Source organism: Genypterus blacodes, unplaced genomic scaffold (assembly GCF_046128005.1).
Source record: "Genypterus blacodes isolate CSIRO-AG114 ecotype Tasmania unplaced genomic scaffold, CSIRO-AGI_Gbla_v1 ptg000110l_1, whole genome shotgun sequence".
Lineage (NCBI taxonomy): Eukaryota > Metazoa > Chordata > Actinopteri > Ophidiiformes > Ophidiidae > Genypterus > Genypterus blacodes.
In genome coordinates, this window is record NW_027466914.1 from 1237891 (window position 1) to 1260132 (window position 22242).

The 22242-nt window shown below is 46.4% G+C and overlaps 3 protein-coding genes across 3 annotated transcripts; 2 read left to right on the forward strand and 1 right to left on the reverse strand.

The window, feature by feature from the left end:
- The first annotated feature begins 43 nt into the window (after positions 1–43).
- On the forward strand, positions 44–7289 carry rec8b (REC8 meiotic recombination protein b). Its single transcript, XM_076161090.1, has 15 exons — positions 44–99; positions 277–345; positions 841–983; positions 1730–1805; positions 2376–2553; positions 3366–3435; positions 3608–3717; positions 4143–4291; positions 4584–4758; positions 5328–5462; positions 5555–5630; positions 5834–5949; positions 6435–6559; positions 6976–7079; positions 7216–7289. The coding sequence occupies exons 1-15, from the start codon at positions 44–46 to the stop codon at positions 7287–7289; spliced, it is 1656 nt and encodes a 551-aa protein (XP_076017205.1).
- Positions 7290–9165: 1876 nt separating this feature from the next.
- LOC143009084 (uncharacterized) lies at positions 9166–10410 on the forward strand. The gene is made up of 4 exons (XM_076161091.1): positions 9166–9222; positions 9705–9967; positions 10060–10159; positions 10246–10410. Exons 1-4 carry the CDS (start codon positions 9166–9168, stop codon positions 10408–10410), a joined length of 585 nt encoding a protein of 194 aa, XP_076017206.1.
- Positions 10411–12298: 1888 nt separating this feature from the next.
- Positions 12299–20982, reverse strand: ipo4 (importin 4). The gene is made up of 30 exons (XM_076161146.1): positions 20598–20982; positions 20312–20398; positions 19778–19857; positions 19612–19653; positions 19318–19447; positions 18917–19096; positions 18682–18747; positions 18048–18149; positions 17861–17944; positions 17562–17717; positions 17408–17461; positions 17194–17303; positions 17000–17108; positions 16457–16586; positions 16255–16368; positions 16047–16160; positions 15743–15866; positions 15538–15649; positions 15236–15366; positions 15058–15135; positions 14917–14974; positions 14675–14780; positions 14377–14570; positions 14214–14264; positions 13970–14095; positions 13642–13868; positions 13418–13550; positions 13125–13229; positions 12975–13044; positions 12299–12843 (listed from the first exon to the last, which is right to left on the reverse strand). The coding sequence occupies exons 1-30, from the start codon at positions 20661–20663 to the stop codon at positions 12713–12715; spliced, it is 3270 nt and encodes a 1089-aa protein (XP_076017261.1). The 5' UTR covers positions 20664–20982; the 3' UTR covers positions 12299–12712.
- Between the last annotated feature and the right edge of the window lie 1260 nt (positions 20983–22242).

Genomic DNA, 22242 nt, shown 5'->3' on the forward strand with positions numbered 1-22242 from the left:
TCCAAATCTGTTTTCCTGAAAGAGACTGCAGAGTGAAAAAGCAATGTTTTATTACCCAAACGTCCTCCACCGCCATACTGGATGTTTCTCCACAATCTGGTGAGTTTATTCAATAAATTACCTGGTGGTACTAAAGATAAAAAGCTAGATTAGCCTCCTAGCACGAGTTCTATTGCTGGCTTTTTATGACAGATTACCCTGTTACCGACGTTAATTACTGAATTAATGATTTGCAAAACGTTTCTCCTACATGAATTTAATTGATCTTCTTTTAAGGTTGATGGCCACCAGAGCGACCAAAGTCAACCGCAGGGAGCTTCTCAAAGTTAATGTGAATCTAACATGGTAAGAAAACTTGCAACAAAATGGCGATTTATGTTCAAATTAGTCCGGGAAAAAAGTGTTTGTTATATAGTTACAAAGTCTAAATAGTGGCATTTTAGGACTCACTGATGTTTGAGGATAACAACACAATCAGTGAGGTAACATTTTTGTTTTGTTTATACTATACTGTTTGTTTGTTTGTTTGTTTGATGTTAGTTTAACAAATAGTTCGTCAAGCCCCACATAGTAACCTTAAAATGTGTGATTACTCAATTAAGATACGTTTTAACCAGAATATATACTTAAACGTGACATTAAACAACAGGCAGATGTATGACTTGTTAATTAAGATACATTGAACCAGAATTTATGGTTAAATTTAACATAAAACAACAGGCAGACATTCTGTTTGAGCTGCCACATAAATGAATGTGCACATTTGTTGTTGTTAAAAATATAGAATGACTCTTAATTCAGCTTTATTGTGATTTAACACTCCTTTACCCTTTTTTATAGCGAGGGCATCTTGAACTACATCACTGCTCAGGTTCCTCCGCCGCAGCCCAACCAGCCCAAACCCCAGTTCTCCCTCTACCTGTCCTCCCAGCTGCAGTACGGCGTGGTTGTGGTCTACCACAGGCAGTGTGGCCTCCTGCTCGGTGAGTGGGAAAGAGACGCAGAGAACAAAGAGTGTCGAAAATATGCAATCAGATTATACAAAGCACTGTACCACAACTGTCCTCTGGGCTTCTTTGTCGACTTACAACAATGGCGCTCCCTGCAAAGAGAAAGGGAAGATACATGGAAGTACATGACATTAAATATAGACCGAATTCCTCTACGTATTATAAAACCCCAGTGCTTTATGTTTAATTACGGTGGCAGCAGTCTAAATTTATACTTTTGTACAATGGCACCCAGAAATCCAGGGGTATAGGAGTGACTTAGATTAAAACAAGGGATTTACAAAACCCCTATAACCCAAAGAGAGATCTGTCTGGTGAACGATGCAGAAATAATCACAGAAATGCTGCTTTGGTGTAAAACTACTCTCCCTGAATAATAAGTGAGCTGCTGCAGTGTGTCTGGAGCCAGATCCATCAACAACTGGTATCATCAGACATCCACGTTAGGTATGAAGCCAAATCCCACTGGGGAATCTGATTTAGAATCCAATACATACAAGCGTTAACATCAAATGGAGCTCAGGCGTTTCAATTAATGTGGTGTTAGATTACATCCACGGAGACGTTTAACCGGAAGGAGCCACAATCACGCTGTAGTCATGGTTGGAGGCAACGGCGAAACACAAAACAGGGCTGAACAATGGCTGTTGAGTCGTCGAACTTACTCGTGTGTGTGTTGACTGTGGAATCCCTCCGACTTGTTCTTTTTTGTTTCCCAGCGGAGATTCAGCAGACCATCAGACGTCTGTTGCGTGTTGAAAATATCTCACGCATCGACATGGATCAGCATGACAAGTGTGTACATAAACACATTTACAGTAGAAGCAAACAAATAAAGTAACACAATCCCTTACACAAATCAAGAAGTAACACAAGCTGTAAACAGAAAGAAACTTAGGGAAACACTGTCCAGTTTGTTATGATCATGTATGATGGATGAATGGTTGGAGGACGTTTGAGCTCAAAAGCAGCTGCTGAAGTATTTAGTTGGAAGATTTATGTATAATATTTGTGAGAATAAATGCTGTAAAAGGGATTAGTTTGTTTTATTAGTGAGCAGTGACAAACCGAGGGGCTTCTGTGTGTGTGTGTGTGTGTGAATGACTTGCTAAATGTTTCATAGGTTTATATAACATAATGTGTGCGCTCACTGTGGTGCATTCAATGCATGAGTTACAATTTAGTGAGTGCAGCACGCAATGTTGCAATAGTAAGACTAAATCGATAGGTAGAGTTTCTTTGTGATTGAAAGAGAGAATGTATTGCCTCGGTGCCCTTAAGCAAGGCAGAATGACTCCCAGATGCCGGATTGTGTGATTTTAGAGTAATGTTTTCTCTCGCTCGCTCTCTGTCTCTGATTGGCAGTCTGGATTTGGATGTGCCTGATAATCTGAACATGATGGAGATCTTTGAAGGAGCCCAGGACCCCTTCTTTGGTCTCATGGAAGCACACCAACTACCCAGCCCCTATAGGATACAGCAGGTACGACGCCCATGTGGCTTTGAAATGTACCAGACACACGATGACCTCATATGTGACTCCTAACTTTCAGTAAAGTTATCGACCTACAAACAACAATGACGTTATCTAAACTAACAGATGCAACAACAGTGTCGTCCTATACTTAACTTATACATTACACACTAAATTATTAACTTCAAAACAGTAAGGACCTTATGAAATACTAATCAACTATCCCATCATTGGCTCTTACATAAGCAATACATGTATTAGTAACACAGGAGGAAGTGTTGTTGTTTAACCTGTACGATAAACAAACACTACTTACAGCTGCTTTGATGGTAAATAAACTAGAAACATAACCCTCAGCTATAAGATACTACATTTCTAACTGTCAAGCCTGAAATGTAAACACAAATAAACTAAAGAAAAGGATCCCAAGCCCCAATAAGAAGGAGACAGGGCCTCTTATGGAAGCCTGTCTGGAAACTTCAACGTCTTCAACTGCTCCATGTATACAACAGCTGCTGATACACAAATAAAGAACAGTTGATGACAGAACAGGACATATTTTTTGTCAGTTTATGTTAGATATTCATTTATTTCTAACATCCTTTTCCCTTTAAATGTCCCTGACTTACTGATTAACCCTCAACCGCTGTAAGTGAGTCATTGCTTTAAGGCCTAACAAACTTCTGCGTCCCTCCCAGTTAAAAATAAAGCAAATGTGCATTATTCCCTTAACTCAGTGTTGTTAGATATGCAGCACAATAGATAAGTCCTACTTCAAGTGTGTGCAGTAAAGTGGCAAGGCTGAACTTTGCCCTTTTGTGTTTTTACTCATGATTGAGTCTTCAGCGTGTGTGTGTTTGTGTGTTCATGCATGTGTCCAGACCGAGTTGGAAGCGGTGGATTCACAGCACTCCCTGGTGACCAGTGACCACACCACACCCGCCAACGAGGGTGAGAGAGACGCTCTAACACGGGAGACGCTCCAGCTGTGTCTGATTTCACACGTCACACCCTCTAAATGTCACAGTAACTGCAATACTGGATCGCTTCAGGCCCGTTACAAACGCTCTTAAACTCCAAATGCAGCTGAGGAATGGTTAAATATGAAAGACGCAACGAGCAGATTCCTTCCTCACTGCACCTTCGGTTTGTTCGTCTCCTAAACCAGGTTTCAGGTCTCCTCTAGATACCATCACCATGGCAGAGAAGCAGCAGGCTGTCGTCGCAGGTGCTGCTCAGGTGAACTCCTCCGCTCCTCCGCACACTCTGAGGCATCTTCCCTCCGCCCCGCTCTGTTCCTGTTCAGCATTATCAGCTGGTTAATTCCACTCTGGCGCGATAAGATCAGATTTAATTACATCAGCTTGCACTCCCAGTTTGCTCCATATATATGAGTTTCTTTTGTCTCTCTCTGTCCTCTTCCCTTTGTTTTGTTTGCTGGAGTTTTGCCTCAGCAGCAGAAACGCAGCGTTTCCTGCTCTTGTTATCACTTTGTTTTGCTCCTTTTGTTGCGCCCACTAAACAGACCAAACTCGATTACCTCTTTCACGTCTCTGTCTCATAAAGCACTGCAACTCTCTGCCTCTTCTCTCTCTCTTTCTCTCCCATCTGCATCCTCTCCCTCTCTCCCATCTGCATCCCCCCTCTCTCTCTCTCAGGGCTTCTTTGAAGGGGATGAACTTCCTGAAGCCACAGATAGAGAGATCAACCTGCTGATGAATGAACAGGATGACTTTCCTGGAGGTCTGGTGTTTCTGTCTCTCAAGTGTCTGTCCATCATTCTGTGTGTGTGTGTGTATGTGTGTCTGTGATTACGTCTGGATGCTTTTTGTGCCGTTAACAGAAGCAGAGACGACGGCACAAGGAGTCATATCCTCTATTGACCAGTGAGTCCCGGAGACATAACCGATAATAAACATGTTGCATAACCTGAACATGATGTCATCAGTCACTTTGTTCTCATGTCTCAGAAAGTGCAAGCATAGGAGATTTACCACTGACAACACTGAAACTAAATACACAATCCAGTTTTACCAAGCTTTGGGAATCACCTGTGTGTGTGTGTGTGTGTGTGTGTGTTTGTTTGTTTGTGTTACCAGGCTGAAGGAGACAATGCAGGGGAAAGAGTGGGACAGTGTGGGGCTGCAGGGCGAGGAGTCCGGTCCGCCTGTGAGGGTTTACCCGGCATCCTTTCCCTCAGAGACGACCCCCACTCAGGTCGCGATGCCTCCTGAGCCAAAGGGAGAGGTGAGACAGGGTGACGCTGACGGAGAGGTGAGACAGTGTGACGCTGTCGGCCGCTTGTTCCACTTTGTCCTACAACTCAAACGCCATATTTAATTTTTAGTAATGCTCTAATGTTTGTAGAGCGAAACAAATGTGTGAAGCTAATTTGTGTGTGTGTGTGTACTTACTGCTTTCCTTATCTGCCAGGCCCAGATAGTTATGACCACTAAGATTATTTCCCGTCAGATGTTTGATCATTTCAGCTCAGTAACCTCTGAATGCTCCACTGCTTCCAAACTCCAGGCCTGAGCTTCACTTTAGTTTAGTCCATCAAATATGAATCTAAATATAAATGAAACATTACCTGCTGCCTGGATTCTGACATGTTGGAAACACTGAGGTGACACAGTCACAGTCACAAGAGTTTGCCGTCACCAGCGTCAGTTTACATTCCACCAAGTGACTCATGAACTGCCCGCATATTGGAAACACATAATGAGAACCACATGTGGGTGTGTCCAGGCAGGGATTCATCATTTCCACTGTGAGGTTTCCCTTTATAGATCCAATGCTTTGGTTCTGTGTGTGTGTGTGTGTGTCTTCCTTCTTTCCACCAGGCGGTTGCTCCTCCTAATAAGAAGTGCCGCCACAGCCGCAGGCGTCAGCTGGTGTTTGCAGACCCTCAGGTCCAGATCTCACAGAGGAGGATGTCGGAGCAGATTCTGAATCCCCGAGCTGAAACACAGGAGCTGGTAGAGCGACACACACTCACATGGTTCCACTCAAACACACCGTTGAAGTGTGTGAAACTCAATAGGCTTAGGTTCCTCTTTGTTCCTCCCAGTCTGGAGTGTTGCTGGGTTATCCCTCCCTGGCTAAGCGTGCGGCTCCTGCTCAGCTCTTCGGCGCCCCCTGTGGGTGTGAGTACTCGTCTGCCTCACTGTTTCATCATCATAACACTGATGGAGCAAGAACAATTCATATCAATGCCTCCTGAAAGATGGAGATTGGGACAGAAGGAGAGACACACAAAGAGAAGAGGGAAAGAGAGGAAATGTGAATTTACCAACAAACCCATGAACAGGATGGTGTTGATGCTCTCCTCTCTGCTCTCTGACCCCAGTGCTCTTCCACGCTGACCTCCTGTCGCTGTGGAAACAGTCACTTCAATATGGACAGGACAGAGAAATACTGTCTGACAATACTGAGGCAGTGAGAGATCGCTCTGACATGAAGGAGGTGAGTGAGTGTGTGTGTGTGTGTAGACATAAAAGACTCTCCCCCTTTCTGCATTCTGTTTGTCCTAATTAGCTCATTGAATTCAACATTTGATGATGTAATTCAGCTCTCTCTCTCTGCCTCTGCCTCTCTCTCTCTCTCTCTCTCTCTCTCTCTCTCTCTCTCTCTCTCTCTCTCTCTCTCTCTCTCTCAGGCTCCCAGTGCCCTGTACCCCACAGACGCCTCGTGTATGAATCTCTTCATCATTACTTCAGTAGTAACACATCACATTACCGTCTCAGAAATACAACACAAACATCATTTACATAGAGCGGCCAGTTAGTCATAATGTGTGTGACTGTGTGTTCACAGCTCAATCAGATCTGACCCTGGACAAAGAGGACAGATCACACAGTGACCTGATCACTCCTGGTAGCAGTTGGTGAGTCTAAGATAGAGAGACAGACAACAGGATCCTCGTCGGATAAAGAGACTGATGACCCCAGGTGTGTGTGTGTGTGTGTGTTAGTGTGTGTGGGTCTCCCCAGGCGGAGGATCTGCTGCTGATGGAACCAATAACAGAGGAGACCACTGAGATGACGGGTGACTCAGAGAACGCTGATATGCTGAGGTGCTGCTCTCTGCAACAAAATCACCTTCATGTTTAGTCTACACAACACCACATGACTATAAAGACTGTAAAGACACACATACACACACACCCCTTCTGCACTAACAGTCGGTGTTAAGGATAGAAATACACTTGTTGCCTCAAGCGCCACAGGTTGACCCACATTAAGGCGTGTCTGTATCGAAATGAAAATAGAACTCAGCCAGCAGACCCCAGGGAGGAATCTGACCCAGAGACACATTTCTACTCGGTGTCTAATCAGTGTCCTCCACCTCCGAATAAAGAGGCTTTTAGGAGTTATATGTAGAAGAGTTGCAAGTATTCTTTCTGAATAAAGGATAGAAAAATGGTTTTATCTGATTATCAGCTGATTCTGTCCACCCGTCTCTTCAAATGTCCCCTTTGGTCTCATCCAGCTGGATCTCAGGCCTGCGGAGGTCCGGCTCTGTCACCTTTGCCTCTCTGCTGCCCCCGCAGGCTGAACGCAGCACTGCAGCTCATAGGTTCTTCAAACTGTTGGGTGAGGAAATCAAACACAGCCATCATTAGTTATTAGTTACATCTGTGTCCAAACTGTCAAAATGTGTATCGGCCAGTACATACACACACAACACAAGTGTGTATTTGTATTCACCTGTGATGTTTGTGTCGTTCAGAGCTGCTGTCTGTCAAAAAGGTGAGCGCTCGTCAGGACCAACCCCACAGTGACATCATCATAATTGCTTCATGAACACACACACAGACACACACACAGACATACACACATATACACACGATGTTTCTGTTGGAATAGAGTTTTGTCTTTATTCTATGTGCAGAATGAATTTGATGCTGTCACTCAAAGACGATGCTATCTTTGGTTAAATGTTTATCTGAATCGTTGAATCACTGAGATGAATTGTTGACCTGTACTGAGCTTTTACTCTGCTTTTATTCTGTGTTGATGTATTTTTAAAACATCCATCCCCTTATTGTGACATTATCAGACACACAGTTATTGAGTGTTCATGGTTGAACAGTATTTATGTTGTTTATCCTGTGAGATCGTTTCAATGTGGGATTTCTTCCATTAAACTGATATTTGCACACTTCCACGGTGTCTCGTCTTGATTTTCATTTAAAGAAATGTATGCCGACTCAACATTCAGGTGTCAGAAAGTTTATGTAGGCTTGTGAGTTTTGATACCATAGTGTTTTCTAATACAACAACTATACAACTGTAACTCTTTCTGTCATTGTAACTTGTGGCGACATCAGAATTGGACATTTTCCCGTAGATTTGGTTGTTTTGGTGCTCAAAGTTGTGACGTGACAGTAGACGATCATTTCCTCCATCCCGCATATCACGCAGCTTATTTTAAAGTATCTGATGGTGCAGGAATAAACACGACCAACAGTGGAACGCGAGGCTGAAAGTCCACATCACATCCGTCCACTTCAATGTGCCTCGCTGGCAGAACGCTCCCGTCTGACCTCATGCCTCAATAACTCCACACAATTAAAGTGTTTGCTCGTTAAATTGGCCCTGAGCTGCTGTGCCGGTGTGTGTGTAGGGGTTGATTGCGTGTGCATGTGCGCTAGTGTTTAAGAGCCTATTCATGTAGCACGTAGTTGTGACTGTGCTGAGGTCACAGAGCAGAAATCACACCTCACATCAACATAGTGGAATGTTCATTTTGTTGATACTGCTCCTGCTACATTCTGGACGCTGTGCTGCACCGGGAAACCACTTTTCCTCTGCCAGCTCCTGTTTTGATTTGCAAGAAACTACTGATGTGTCAAAGGAGAGCAGAATTCAAAACATTACATAACGACCAAAGACGCCACGGTCAGACGTTTAGGCCAAAACTAAAGTCACTCTCAGACCCATTTGGTGAATTCGGTCCCTCTTACCTCTACTGGGACTCCCCCCCTTTAATAGTGGTCCAAAATAAGCACCGCCTGTCTCCCAGTATAGCCTCCGCCGTCTCCCGATCACTGCAGGATAGAGTGTCAGACAGGCTTGTTTCTGTTTACAGACACGCACACACACTCACATACAAACAAAGACATACGCCACTGACTTCCATTAAAAACTACAGTGCAGGTGTTAAAATGTTAGATCTGTGTGTTCTTGCTGTTGCTATTCTAACAGCTTTTTACATTCCAAAACATAAACATCATCCATCCACAGCGGTGACGCAAGGCTGGGATCTGGAGAGGATTTATTGTGGCCACCTATGGAATGTGACATGCTGAGTGCAGAATGTTTGGAAAATGTTTGGAAAATGATGGCTGCTTTCTGCTGTACGGGACAACACAAACACAGTCTTACACACACACACACACACACACACACACACACACACACACACACACACACACACACAAAGACACACACACACGCTCCAGCACATGTCCGACACTTGTGAGCACAGCTTCTATATAAGACATTTTCGAAAAAGCAGTAAATGTGACATTGCCCCGTGAATGATCCATATATCAAACACCCTCTCACCTGTACTGTCCTACAAATGAGCAATAGAACGCAGGGGGGAGGAGAGGGGGGGGGGGAACAAATGATGGCAAGCAGTGAAGGTCTGCATATCTGAGGCAAGTCCTCCAACATGGTGGACTGCGTCATCTCATTAGCCGCGCTCATAAATCCGTCGCGAACACACGAGGTAATTTTTTGACATTTTGTTGTTTGTTGTTTTGCTGTTGCAACATTACCAGCTGACATCACCCTGGCCTGGATAGAGTGGTCATGTAAGCCACTATTCAGGGCATGAGCTAAAACACACACATGCATTCTCTCACAGCCCTTTCATCCACACACACGCACAGTCAACACAATCCGTCCATCAGCCCCTTGACAGTCTAATAAACCTAACATCTGAGCGACACATTACACACGTTCACAGCGGCCGCTTATATCTGCTGGGTGGCAAGAGCACAAGTCTGCATGCATCAGACACCAAACACACACACGCACACTTTCCACAAGGGTTCATCATTAGATGAGGCAAGAGGCGAGACCTGAATCGTCAGCCCAGAGAACTGCAGCGACGCAGGGACGTGACTGAAGACGCGCAGACAGTGATCATCAGTCACCGAGATAAAGAGAAGACCAAGGAAGACTCTGCAGCAGCGTTTCTTTAGATAGAGATCAGCATCATCAGTCAAGCTGGCGGCCGACGAGACAAACAGCTTGTTGGAGGAAGGACAGGCCCATGTGGAGCAAGCCAACGGGGGCCTAGAGAGCCCCACGGACCGCGGATCTCCGGGGCCGGACGGGAAAACGAAGCGGGCCGAGGTGGAGTGGAAGATCCCCATGTCTGTGACGCTGCCCATCCAGGTGCAGGCCGACCCCAGTAACCAGCCCTTCCCTTTCCTGGACACCACGCTGGCCGACTTGGGCATCGACGAGTGAGTCCGTTCTGTGTGCTGCAAGGACGCAACTTCAGGTAAAACCTTAATGTTAACGAACGCGTGCGTGTGTGTGTGTGTGTGATCTCCAGGTCTGAGGTGAAGGAGAGGGTGGTGTGGGTGGACACCACAAAGACCCAGGTGAAGAACAAAGCAGGGAGGCTGAAGGAGAAAGAGATCACCATCCTAGAGGTGGGTGTCAGACAGGAAGGACTCTTTTTCCTGATGCAAAAGTATGAATATGAGACACAAATTCAATCATTTTGTTTGTCTTGAAGGTACGAGTCAAAGCCCAGAAGCCTGGAGAGAAGCAGCTCCAGGAAGTCCTGTACAGCACCGAGGCACACACTGACCGATCCTTCTGCCGCACCGGCGTGGACATCCTGCCCTGGAAACAAAGATATTCAGGTATGCTGCTTATTTCTGGTCAAGAGTGTGTCTGAGAGGTGATGAGTGAACATGTGAGTCACTGGTGTTCCATCCAACAACCGCTGTGAGGCCATTACTGTTGGCACCGGGGTTTCGGAAACATACTCACACACCCCCTTTGGCCCAGTCTGCAGCGACCTCTCAGATACCGGGTGAACTGTCAGGTTGATGTGGATCACAGCGACGTGCCAAAGCCTCAGGCACTGACATGACATCATCCTAAACCAGCGCACCACAGTCCAGCTAGACCTAAACAGTCTGTGTCGCAGGAAACTGAGAAACTCCATTTAAATGCTGATGTAGTCTGTGAAGTCGTGGCTTGTGTTGTTGTCGGTTGTGTACAGATTTAAATAACCGTTTCCATAGCAGCTACGAAAGTGTGGCATTTGTTCCTCTCATTATAAGTCGGCACTGATATGTTTGTGTTTAAGAAGCAGCGGGTGTGTTTCAAATACCTCTCTCTCTCTCTCTGTGTGTGTCAGCAGAGGACGGATTGGCACCGGTGCAGATGAATATGACTTTGGATATGGAAAGCCAGCAGCCTAAACTTACAGAGGCCCAGGCACAGCGGGACATCTGAGGAGACAAAGCGTCGCCATCACCCTAAACACCAGTGTAACGCAACGTAAACAACCGAGCCAGCGAGCAAGGCCAGCTGTTTGGTTGGGCTTTAAAAAAAAAAACAAGAAAGGTAGCCAACTGCAAATGAAAATACACGGTGTGCTTCTGTTTAAGTCCTGATGCAAGTTGCTTTAAGAGTGCATTGCATCCGTTTTGGAGTAACCTAAGGGTCGTCAGCAAGGCAACGCATCTGCCATGATTGTAGATTCCTGTAACCTTTGTAAAGATGTGTTTGTTGTATAATAGATTGGTTAGATACTCACAGATCTTATAACATGTTAGAGATGTACTAACTATGCTGGGACGGGAGGGAAACACGTGGAGGTTGTACAGGTTGGGAGGCCCGCACAGGCGTTTTGTTTGGCTTTGGTTGAGGCGGAGCTGCGATGACGTCACCGAGCTGGAGATAGTCAAGAGTGACGTCATGACAGCGGCAAACAAATTCAGGCAGACGTGGGGAAATGTTTTGTAGAGGCCCACACAGTCCTGAGAAGAGGTCTGATCAGCCAAAATGAGTGTAAACAGCTGTGTGGGCGCGAAATGAGAGTGCAGTTACATTAAAGCTACAGTTCCAGCTTCACTACAGCGTCTGGGTTAACAGATGTTTTGGTTCTTCAGACGATTCCGCACCTGTAAACTATTCTCAGCGTTAATACAAAATTTGAAACAAGCCACAAAAACAAAATGAGACCAGAGTAAAGCTTTGACCTCTGAGTTTGTTTTACATGAAATTTCTTTCCATTTTTGATTTGAGAATGAACCATATCTATGTGCTTCTTCATTGTTGGTATGTTCTCCATGCGTATCTGATATCTGCCACATGTGAGTGACCAATCTGAACCGGCTGACCTGCTGTGCATGCTGATGGAAGTGTAGCTTTAGTGGCGCTGTGCGAGCCAAGAATAACAGCGTGTGTGTGCGGAGGGTGAAGAGTGCACATGACATGAAACATTATGATATGGAAATAAAAGTGCTGCTTTTTATAACAACTGTGTGTGTGTTTTATTAGCTCGGTGTGTGTGTGTGTGTGTGTGTGTGTGTGTGTGTGTGTGTGTGTGTGTGTGTGTGTGTGTGTGTGTGTGTGTGTGTGTGTGTGTGTGTGTGTGTCCCTGTAGTCGCCGACCTCTGGGGCGGTTCTCAGCTGGGTCTCTGCCAAAAGTTCACCCGAGCACAAACCTGCAGCGCCGGCCTGTTTAGGAAAGCCCTTAGTAAGCAGCAGAGTGAATATCTGACTAAGGCAAAGAGAGGAGAGAGAGGCCATAGACTTAGACAGAGGGGGGGTGGGAATGAAAGATTGCATTTATAAGGAGATCAGATTCATTGCTTCACACTCAGAAAGAAAAGCCAGTTTGTCCAAATGGTCGTCAAAAAGGGGAACAGCAGCTGTTTATGCTAGCAGATTACAGGCGCTCAAACAAAAAAAAGTGTCATAGAAACCAAACAGAGTGGTTAACCAGAGTTCTTAAAATAATAAAACTTAAAGGGCATGCAGACAAATAAATTAAAAGTCAATACTCTGAAGCAGAACTGCAGAATGTGCTGAGGATGACAGCAGGAGAGTGTAAGAGGCCTAAGTGCTGCTAGATCGAGCTCGGATCGGGGAAACGTTCCCGACGACTGTCCCATATTCCACGTGTTTGATAAAAATGTGTCGGGTTTTCGTTTGTATTTGGCGCGAGTTGGAGGACCCCGGGGCTACGAGGCGGAGATGGCTGTGCTGAGTCGGGCCTGCTGCTCCACAGGAAGTGAGGTCACGGCTGCTTGGAATTCTGCCGAGTGATGCTGGGCGAACTGCTTCACCAGTGTGGATAAAGTGCTCCCTGTCTCTGTGGACAAGAAGGAGAGAGAGCGAGAGAGCGTGTGAGAGAGAGAGAGAGGGAGAGTGATGTGGAGGGAATGTGTCAGGATCAGTGTGTGTTCCTAACTTAAACAAACATCCTGCTGCTGTGTTACTCACCTGTATCCAGATCCTTGCTGCCCAGGACATGACTGGAAGCAGCGACTATGGGCTTCATGAGATTCACTATCTGCATACGGACAGAATACACACGCCGTTAGTGTCAAAGGAAACAGGCCAAACACACACACACAGTCTCAAACACTGTACCATTGCAGGGCTGTGTGTGTAGAGCAAAGCCAGGCAGCTGAACACCGTCTTGTTCTCCTCCAGGTCCTCTTCAAGTGGGAGACGACCCACCACAGCAGGCACCACCTATGGGTGAGCGAGGGATATGACAGGGTTCTTAAAATAGCTTAGGAAGTTCTGTGATACTAACAATCGATGATGAAGTGTGATTCCCAACAAGGTGGAACTTCATTGGAATATCAGAAAGGGAGATGAGGGCATTCCCGTCTCTATATGGCTGTTAGGAAGGGGAAGGCTGCTCATGTGGGATCTACCTGCTCCAGAGGGACGACCTCCACGTTGCTCAGGATCATCCTGCAGAGGGCGGCACACAGGTTGTCGATCACCCTGCGGTCAGACTCCCTCACCAGCAGGTTGGAGAAGACAGAGAGCATCATGGGATAGTCTCTGGGACAAACCCGCTAAGGAAAAACGTCATGTGGGGTTTGGTTTCAAAACACACAAGTCCGACACTCGACAAGGCGTGTGAGGAGGATACGCTATGACGATGGGTCCAGCCGCCTGCGCCAGACATCCCAGGCCGAACACGCTGTTGTTGCGGACCTCGGCGTCGCTGTCTTTCACTCCGGCGACCAGGACAGGAAGCAGCCGGTTGGACAGACGGCCTGCCAGTTTCTGGCCTCCGGACACGCTCACCAGGGCTTGCAGGATTTCTCCGATGGTGCCCACAGCGAAGGAACGCTCCGCCACCGTGCAGGAGGATTTCTTTTGACGGGAGAATGAGAGACAGGCAGGGACAATGAGACAGGCGGCTCGGACATTAATGTGCAGAGAAACTGTTCAACCCCGGCTGCGTTCAGACTTACAGCTTTGCCGATGATGAGGGGGAGCAGGTCGTGGAGGAAGGGGGCGAAGGCTTCTGCAGGCACGGCAGAGGCCAGCAGCGGAATTCCCTCCCCGGCAAATTCTTGGAGCATGGCGTCGTACTCTGCCTGGAATGAGACAACACAAAGCATGCCGGGTAAAACTACAAGGCATTTAGTAATAGACCCACTTTCTCTGCAATCATTAAGATCTCATAAAGACAGACAGAGAGTGGAGACCTCCTACCTGCTGTTCTTCATCATCACCTTCATCAGCACCTCCATCCTGACAAACAGTCTGCAGAAACACAAAAGAAGGAAGAATCGTTAATGTTGTAACAGCCATCATGACATCATTCCTAAAGTGTCCATGATGTTTCCCCCCCGCCCACATCTCTGGCCCCTCCCACCTTCTTCTTCAGCACGTCTCGGATGGCGTGGCTGATCTCCTTCAGGCGCGTCGGGTTCTTGAAAGCCTCCCCCTGGCAGGACTTGATGGCGCCGTTCATGGCCTCCAGGACGCCCATCACCACGTGGCGCTCGCGGTCCGTCCGCACCGTCTCCAGGAAGCAAGGCAGCACCACCTCCAGCAACTTCTGCAGAGCTGTGGAGGGAAGGGCGAGGTGAGAGCAGGACGTTACAATGGCCGCGTTGCTTCACACAGCAGCAGAACGCAGCTCTCCTGGTTCCCTTTCTCCAAATACTTACCCTGGTGGTTCGCCTCGGTTGGATTCTCCTTCCACACTTTGTGCTGAGCTCGGCAAAACTGGCCCATGGCCCCAAACGCTGCCCTGCGGACGTCCTCGTGGGGAAACTGAGGAGAGGAGGAAGGGAGAGAGGGAGGGAGGGAAGGAGGGAGGGAACAAGAGAGCAAACAGGTTAGAACACAATGAGTAGCAGACACAAAAACATGAATACACTTGTAGGTCAGTGAGGTCGTGCATTCTTACGTCTCTCATCTCATAGACCTGCTGGAAGCTCGACTCCAGGAAGGGCAGGAAGGCGGCGCTGTCAGGGAGGCACGGCAAGTTCAGGAAACACAGAGGAAAGCACGCAAAAGGCTTCCAGTGAGTGTGGGATGTGTCTCCTACCCGGTGTTGAAGGCGATCTCTCCCAGAGCGTCGCAGGCGTCCTCCTTCTCATCAATGTAGGCGTTTTCCACACTGAACCTGAGAGGAACGCAGCTTTAGTGTTGCACAGCGATACACACCCACACACACACACACACTAATGTACACACGTGCTACTGTGGGAATGAATGAGACTCACTCTGCTACATCGTGGAGATCCGTCTTGGGATCATCTTCCAGGAAATCCTCAATATCTTTTTCTTCTTCGTCGTCCTCTTCATCGACGTCATCATCGAGCAGAACAAAGGTCTTGTCCTCCTCAAGGTGTGCCTGAAGAGAAACCAGAGGATGAAAACAGAAGCGTCATAGTTCTGTTCCTGTTTTGGTATCTAGTCTCAGTGTGTGTGTGTGTGTGTGTGTGTGTGTGTGTGTGTGTGTGTGTGTGTGTGTGTGTGTGTGTGTGTGTGTGTGTGTGTGTGTGTGTGTGTGTGTTTTTCCTACCGTGATACCCTCGTTGGACTTGAGGGCGAGCTGCATGACTGTTGTGATGGCGGTGAGGTGAGGGGTCAGGCAGTCCGGGCTGACTGTGGACACGGCAGAATACAGGCTGTACCTGGAAGGACAGAAGACAGACGATGGGATGAGAGGACAAACATGGCAAACACACACACGTAGAAAGAGAAACAGAGTGTGCGAGGTTACATACGCGCAGCGCCTCAGGTCGGGGTCGTCGATGGTGTCGGTGAGGTTGAGGCCCAGCAGCACACACTCTGCAGCCAGAGGGCCGAAGACGTCTTTCCCGATGGTGCGGGCCAGAACAGACAGAGTGTCTGAGGGGGACAAGGAGACATTACCAAGAGACATGTCTCCAACAAACGACATCCAAGGTTATAAAAGAGAACTGGATAAAGTGGCATTCGCTGAAGAATCCAAAGATCTGTTTTTAAACGGAAGCTATCTTGGTTACCATGAGCTGGAGAGACTTTCCACAGGTGGTGGATTGGACCTACCCAAAGCCTGAGTTTGCAGCGACCTCATCGTCTCTGTGGTTGTGGTCAGGAAGCCTTTCAGACTCTCAATAACAGGAGGGAAGTAGGGGACCAGCAGCTCCTTGGCAGCATTGGCTGAAGAGAGAAAAGGAGAATCGATCATTTCACCAGCACTACTACTCCGAAACCAAAAGTGTTTATTAAAGACAGAAGAATTACAACATCTCACCTATGGCACCAATAGCAGAGACAGCAAGCTCTTTGATTTTGAGACTTTCGGCGTTGTTGAGCGCAGACAACATGGTTTCCATCAGGGTGGGCAGGTAGGGCTCAATGTCCGCTCCTGTTAGGGAAACAAAAGAAGAGGGAGGACGGATAAGACAGCCTGGTCTGGGAGGGAGTGAATGGAGTGAAGGTTTCCTGAAGCTCACCTAGGTTCTCCATGAAGTTCTCCAGGGCGTAGAAAGCCTTGGTGACGTGTCCGACCTTGGCCTCGTTCAGAGACGACAGGTAGCCCAGCAGCAGAGGCATCAGCTCGGCACAGTATTTACTCACTTCAGGCTGGGAGAGGCAGAGGTGGGAAAGAGCCAGGAAAGAGAAACTCAACACTTCAAGCCTTAATTAAAAGTCGCTTATTCACTGTTGGAGCTCGACGGTGTACTGAGTCGAATTAGGGAGACTTTATCGACACACACAAGGGCATAATTACTTTGAACAGAAACGGGTCAATGCAGAGAGAGTTAATGCTGCAGGCTCTGGGCACTGCTAGAATGTTTGGGGTTGGAAACTAAAGAATGCATTGATGTAAGATGTGCTTTAAGGAGACTTTATTGTCAACGTCAACCAGGGAAAACTGATTAAACAAAGACAAATCATGCCTTTAAGCCTGTATGTACATTTAGATTTGTTGAAATGAAACTCAAGGGTCAGTTTCCCCCTCCTCCATTGTGTCTCTTTGTGTTGCTGCGACTCACCTGTAAATGCTCAGAGAACTGGCCCAGGGCAAAGAGGCCGGCGCTGCGCACCACCTGATTACTGTCAGAAAGACTCTGACACACCGTCTGCAGCACGGAGGACAGCATCCTGAGACAGACAAGGACACGTGAGGACACAGCACAGAGTCTCCAAGAGGTCTGATTAGTGATTAGTGTGTGGAGAGTGGACATACTTGGTGCGTATGTGGTCGGCACATCCTTCCGCCAGCACAGCGAGGCACATGAGGCCGCCCTTCCTCTCATACGGGTTCTGACTGGCGAGGCAGGCCTGAGTGAGGGGCATCTGATGGACGGAGACGCGACACAAACAGATCAACTCTCTGTTTAGTGAGTTTTCTTTGTCTGGACACAAAGCGAAACAGACCAGAATAAAACTAGATAACATACCAGCTGTTGGAAGAGTTTCTCCGGGGGCATGTGGAGCGCCATCGTGTCAATGATCTGAAAATGTGAAGATAGTTCAACATGTTTATCTTTACTGCAACGCCACTAAAGCTTTATACTTTAACACACTTTACTACCACAATCAACGCGTCTCCACCTGAGCAGCGCAGTGTTTGGGGCTCTCGTTCACCGCGCTCTCCCCGCTGTCGTCCTCCTCGTCTTCCGGGTCGTCCTCGCCAGGCGGGGGCGCTGCACTCAGCACGGGGAAGATGGCCTGCAGAATGGGGCTGAGGAGTTTCTGTTTCATCACAGCCTGCAAGAGAGGAGACAGAGAGAAGATTCAAGATGTCAACAATCAGACAAAGAGAGAATAAGATGGCAAAGTCTGCTGAAGCGATATTTGCATAAAACTTTACCAACTTTTACAAACTAACAGACAGATGTATCAGATCTCACCTTGCTCTTCAGCCTGATGAGGAAGGCGACGCAGGAGAGAGCTTTGACCCGCACAGAGCTGCTCAGTGTGTGATCAGCACCAACCTGAGAGACAAATACAAAAGGAGTGTGTTCTTAAAAATGACCCTTTGACCTTCTCGTAGTTAGAATTCATGGGGAGACCGAATGTTGGACGTTCATCTCGCACCTCCAAGCAGAAGCGCACAATATCAGCCACATGGGGGACAATGATGGACACCTCACTCTCCATGAGCTCATTGAGCACCTCCATGGCCTCACTGGCTTGGTCCTAAGGACAAACACACAAACACATAAGAGTAAGTTTAAAATTTAGTAAGTTTAAATTTGAAAAACACAAAATTCAAGTTCATTCAGCTGTGCTTTCTAACTGACATCTCACTGTCAACACACTAACAAAGTGATCTCATCCAACAAACACAGTTACAACAGTGATGTCATCCCAACTTGTTGAGTCTTAAAGAAACTCAGGATCTCTCTTTGGTTTTTTAAACAAACTGGCTACGCGTTGTTCCGCCTCTCATTTGTTATGAGGCATTTGAACTTTCTCATTCCTGAGCTGCAACCCAACCCCCTTTTTTGCCCCTGTAGTCGTTTTCAGCACGACTGTACTGATACTGTCTTCCTAACACGTCTCTTTGTTTTCATAGCTGTACGCATAGAAAGTACAGCTGATTGTACACTTCTGTTTTTTCCAATTAAACAATATAAAGGAAAGTAACCTAGTATAATTGTGTGTGTTACAAATGCTGTGTTTAAGGTCAAGCAGAGGAAAAGGCAACGTTGTGTCACTGCATACGTACCTGATCAGCCTTGATGAGATGTTTCAGAGCAACAATCAGACCTGGGATCAGAGAGCGCATCTGGTTCTGCAGGACATAAGTGATACTTATTCAAATACTACAACATTTCCAAGATATTCATGATGAAACTGAGGTTCTTCTTGTACATTTAGTGCTTAGACTTCAACAAATATTTCTTTAATAAAGCTTCAACAGTTCTTTCACATGTCAGAGAGGCAGTAGTAATAATTCTCACCATCTCTTCTGTGCCGGTGTATGCGGTTATGGATGTGAGTGTGAGGATGCCGTAGTACAAGGCTGTGGGGTTGTTGAGGTCCTGCAGCACCGTGGCGACCAGCTGCAGCAGCTGGCCGTAGTGAGGTTTGAAAGCTTCCGGGTTGGAGTCCACCACTTTGTTCAGCAGCAAGAGGCCCACCTAGGGAGGGAGGGAGAGGGAGGGAGGGAGGGAGGGAGGGAGGGAGGGAGAGAGAGAGAGAGAGAGAGAGAGAGAGAGAGATACTCAATACTTACTCTAAAGTCAGAAGTTACACTGCTAAAATGGCCGTGATTGCAGAAAGGAGTGTGCATGTGATATTACAACAATGAAATGATAAATCAACCACTGCTAAATTCCCAGCTGTGTATTCCGAATTGTACCTGTCTGTCATGTGGATTGGTGCTCTTTGTGGATTGGCTGAGGAGCTGCAGCAGGGCAGGCCAGCTCTCTGGGGTCTCATGTTTGACCATGGCTGCACTCAGCTGAGAGAGGGAGTGCCGCACCGTGTGTCTGCAACACAGTGACTCATGTATAAGATTCAGCTGCAAGTGTGTGCTACCATTGTCACAGTCATGAGCATGGAGGAAAAGAATTGTTCTGTGTAAATGTACTTTAGGTGGAAAGACATCAAAATTAAATATGTAGGTGATCACTGTAAAGAATAAAGATCTTACTCTGTTTCCTGTGTGAAGGCCTGAAGCACCACCGCCTTCACACTGTGAAAGAAAGACAAAACATCTCAATTACATCTGATTTGATCTTTCACCATTTAGTTAAGGTGAATATTTCTATATCATACAAAATATGGGAACGGAATGAATCCATGAATGATGACCAAACCTCTCTCTATGATCGGGGCTGAGCTTCTTCCATTGTTTCTTCACAAGCATCCTCAGCATGACGGCAGCTGACTGACGAATCTGAGAGGAAAGATGTGTACAAACTTAAAAGTAGCTTAACTTCAACCAGATAATTATTAGTAGAACCTAGAAAGAATTAAACTTATTATTAGTATTTAAAAACACATAAAATACCCTGACAACCAGCATCTAGTAAAGAAGAGCAAAGACTAAATACAATACCAATGAAATGAATGTGACAGTTATGTTGTCAGTAATAAAATAATGCTATATTTACATACTAAACTAAGGCTACCACATGAAAGTGATACAAGAGGCTGGGGGTCTTTGTGTTTCTGCTTTAGTCATCCTGCAGCAGAGGCTTAAAGAGAGGAAAGCAAGCCTGAATAAGTGATCCGGACAAATAATGAAGTATGTGAATGAACGTTAGAAGGTGAAGTTTAAAGATAATAACTTTGCTAATAGATGATTAAGGGACAACAACAATTTACACCAGCACACACACGTGCTGTACCTGGGGGTTCTGTGAGGTCGTCATGACGGCACACAGGGCTGGGGCGATGGCTGGGTCTTTGAACGCCTGTTTCAGCTGGGCTGTGGCCTAAACGAGCACAAAACACACCTCAACACCCAGAAAGTACCGAGCAGCCTGTGTGCTCCAGGGCCAAACATGAACACAACGACACAACTCGACTATAAAAGGAAATTAGCTCGAACCACTGGACTCCAGAAAATGTTCATTATAGCCACATCACAAGTTGTAAGATGTCCACCAGAGTTAGCAAAGTTAAAGGTTTTACCTGCTGTATGACGGCATTATCAGGCTGTGTCAGCTGAGCGAGAATCTGCTCGAGTTCTTCTGCCATCTCGGTATTTTATAAAGTTTGGCTTAAATCTGCTGTAAAGAGTATAAATGTTCATAAATCTGGACAGCTAATGTGTCCGAAATACCGAATCAAGTAGGAGCTACTTCCTGTCGAATATGTAAACAAAACCTTTCCCGACCGCTTCGCTAAAGCGGGCTTACGTCGGAATAGGCTTTAAAGTCGATGTCGGGGCGCGTTTTGAAGTTGTGGAGCCGGTGAGGAGAAGCTGTCAGGCCGGGGAAGGAGTGGAGACGAGGTGGGTCCTATTCAGCGGCCAGCACGCGGGGTCGGGCCGGCCAGGAGCTCCATGTGAGCGGCGTTAAAGGGACACGCAACCCCGGAGCTCCACCAGCCCGATGGCGGCCACAGCGGCCCCAGCTGGAGTGGAGGAACGGTGGAAAATAACGAGAAACTACCTCAATAATCAATTTGATGGGGAAAATGCAAGCACCAACAACGATAGTACCAATGTAAATGTGATTAATGATATTAATAAAATACTGCATGACTGTTTGCGTTTACTGCTTTATTGTACTTTTGTATAATCACACTGGAAGTTCCTATTGCACACCCAGACGTTCATGAGGGGGATTGCCTCTCCTGAGCTCTTTCTTCCCTTTTTCCTTATACATTAAGGTTTTCTCTGGAATTTTCCTGATGTTGTGGGCCTGTAAATGCATGAAGACATTGTATGTGATGTTTGGCTATAGAAATAAAGTTGTCTTGACCACCCAAAGTTGGATCAACACTTCCTAGACACCGTCTCAACCAAACCGACATTGAAGGCCTCACGAATACAGTGTTTATTGCAAGGATATTGCACTGAATTACATATGATATTCTGGGGTTAAACAAACTGGTGAAGTATCACTGACTAAGTTACAGGGAACACAAATATCCAAAGTAAAGTGTTTTAAATTTAAGGTGTGTTTTCAAGCCAACGTCCAGCATCTCCGGGCAGGAATGTGCTGGAGACATCAAGTGCAACAAAAGAGACGGCTCCGATGGAAACAAAAGCACCAGCACAAACCCATCAAATGCAAATGTGAGATTAGTCTTAGAATTAGATTGGGGGTGGAAGGTGCGCCATGTAGAAGATACCACTTTACCCCCAAAATCTCACAAGTGCATTGCAGTACTAGGAACATGGCTCAACTCTATGTAAGACACTAAAGGCTGTAGTTAATTTATCATTGGATTGTATGAAATTATCCAACCTTGTGTGGTGGCTAAGAAATAAAATGGACGCCACAAATCTAAACTAATTCAGAAGAAAAGAAAGAAAAGAAAGAAGAGAAATTCCAGATTTACTTTGCTTTCTTTGCTTTCTTTGCTTTCTTTGCTTTCTTTACTTTCCCCCCTTTTGACTGTATTTGTATTTAATTGTATCAATCAGATCTGGTTGTAATGTGTTTTTTATTATAATTTAAAGTTTAACTTAAGTTTTTGAATGGATTTTCAAACTGCCTAGAACAGGTTCTGACATGAAAGGCCCCAATGCTAGTGTGTAACCTACCTGTTTACCACGCCCACCCCCACTAATGGACGTGCCCCATCAACACCTTAGACCAGACTCCCC

Coding starts and splice junctions, on each gene's coding strand:
- rec8b (XM_076161090.1), top strand. CDS start 44: ATGTTTTATTACCCAAACGTCCTCCACCGCCATACTGGATGTTTCTCC. Junction 4,292..4,583: donor GTGTGTGTGTATGTGTGTCT/GTGATTACGTCT, acceptor TTGTGTTACCAG/GCTGAAGGAGACAATGCAGG. Junction 7,080..7,215: donor TAGGTTCTTCAAACTGTTGG/GTGAGGAAATCA, acceptor TGTGTCGTTCAG/AGCTGCTGTCTGTCAAAAAG.
- LOC143009084 (XM_076161091.1), top strand. CDS start 9,166: ATGGTGGACTGCGTCATCTCATTAGCCGCGCTCATAAATCCGTCGCGA. Junction 9,223..9,704: donor ATCCGTCGCGAACACACGAG/GTAATTTTTTGA, acceptor TTCTTTAGATAG/AGATCAGCATCATCAGTCAA. Junction 9,968..10,059: donor GCCGACTTGGGCATCGACGA/GTGAGTCCGTTC, acceptor TGTGATCTCCAG/GTCTGAGGTGAAGGAGAGGG.
- ipo4 (XM_076161146.1), bottom strand. CDS start 20,663: ATGGCAGAAGAACTCGAGCAGATTCTCGCTCAGCTGACACAGCCTGAT. Junction 17,462..17,561: donor CCAAACACTGCGCTGCTCAG/GTGGAGACGCGT, acceptor TCACATTTTCAG/ATCATTGACACGATGGCGCT. Junction 17,304..17,407: donor AGAAACTCTTCCAACAGCTG/GTATGTTATCTA, acceptor TCCGTCCATCAG/ATGCCCCTCACTCAGGCCTG.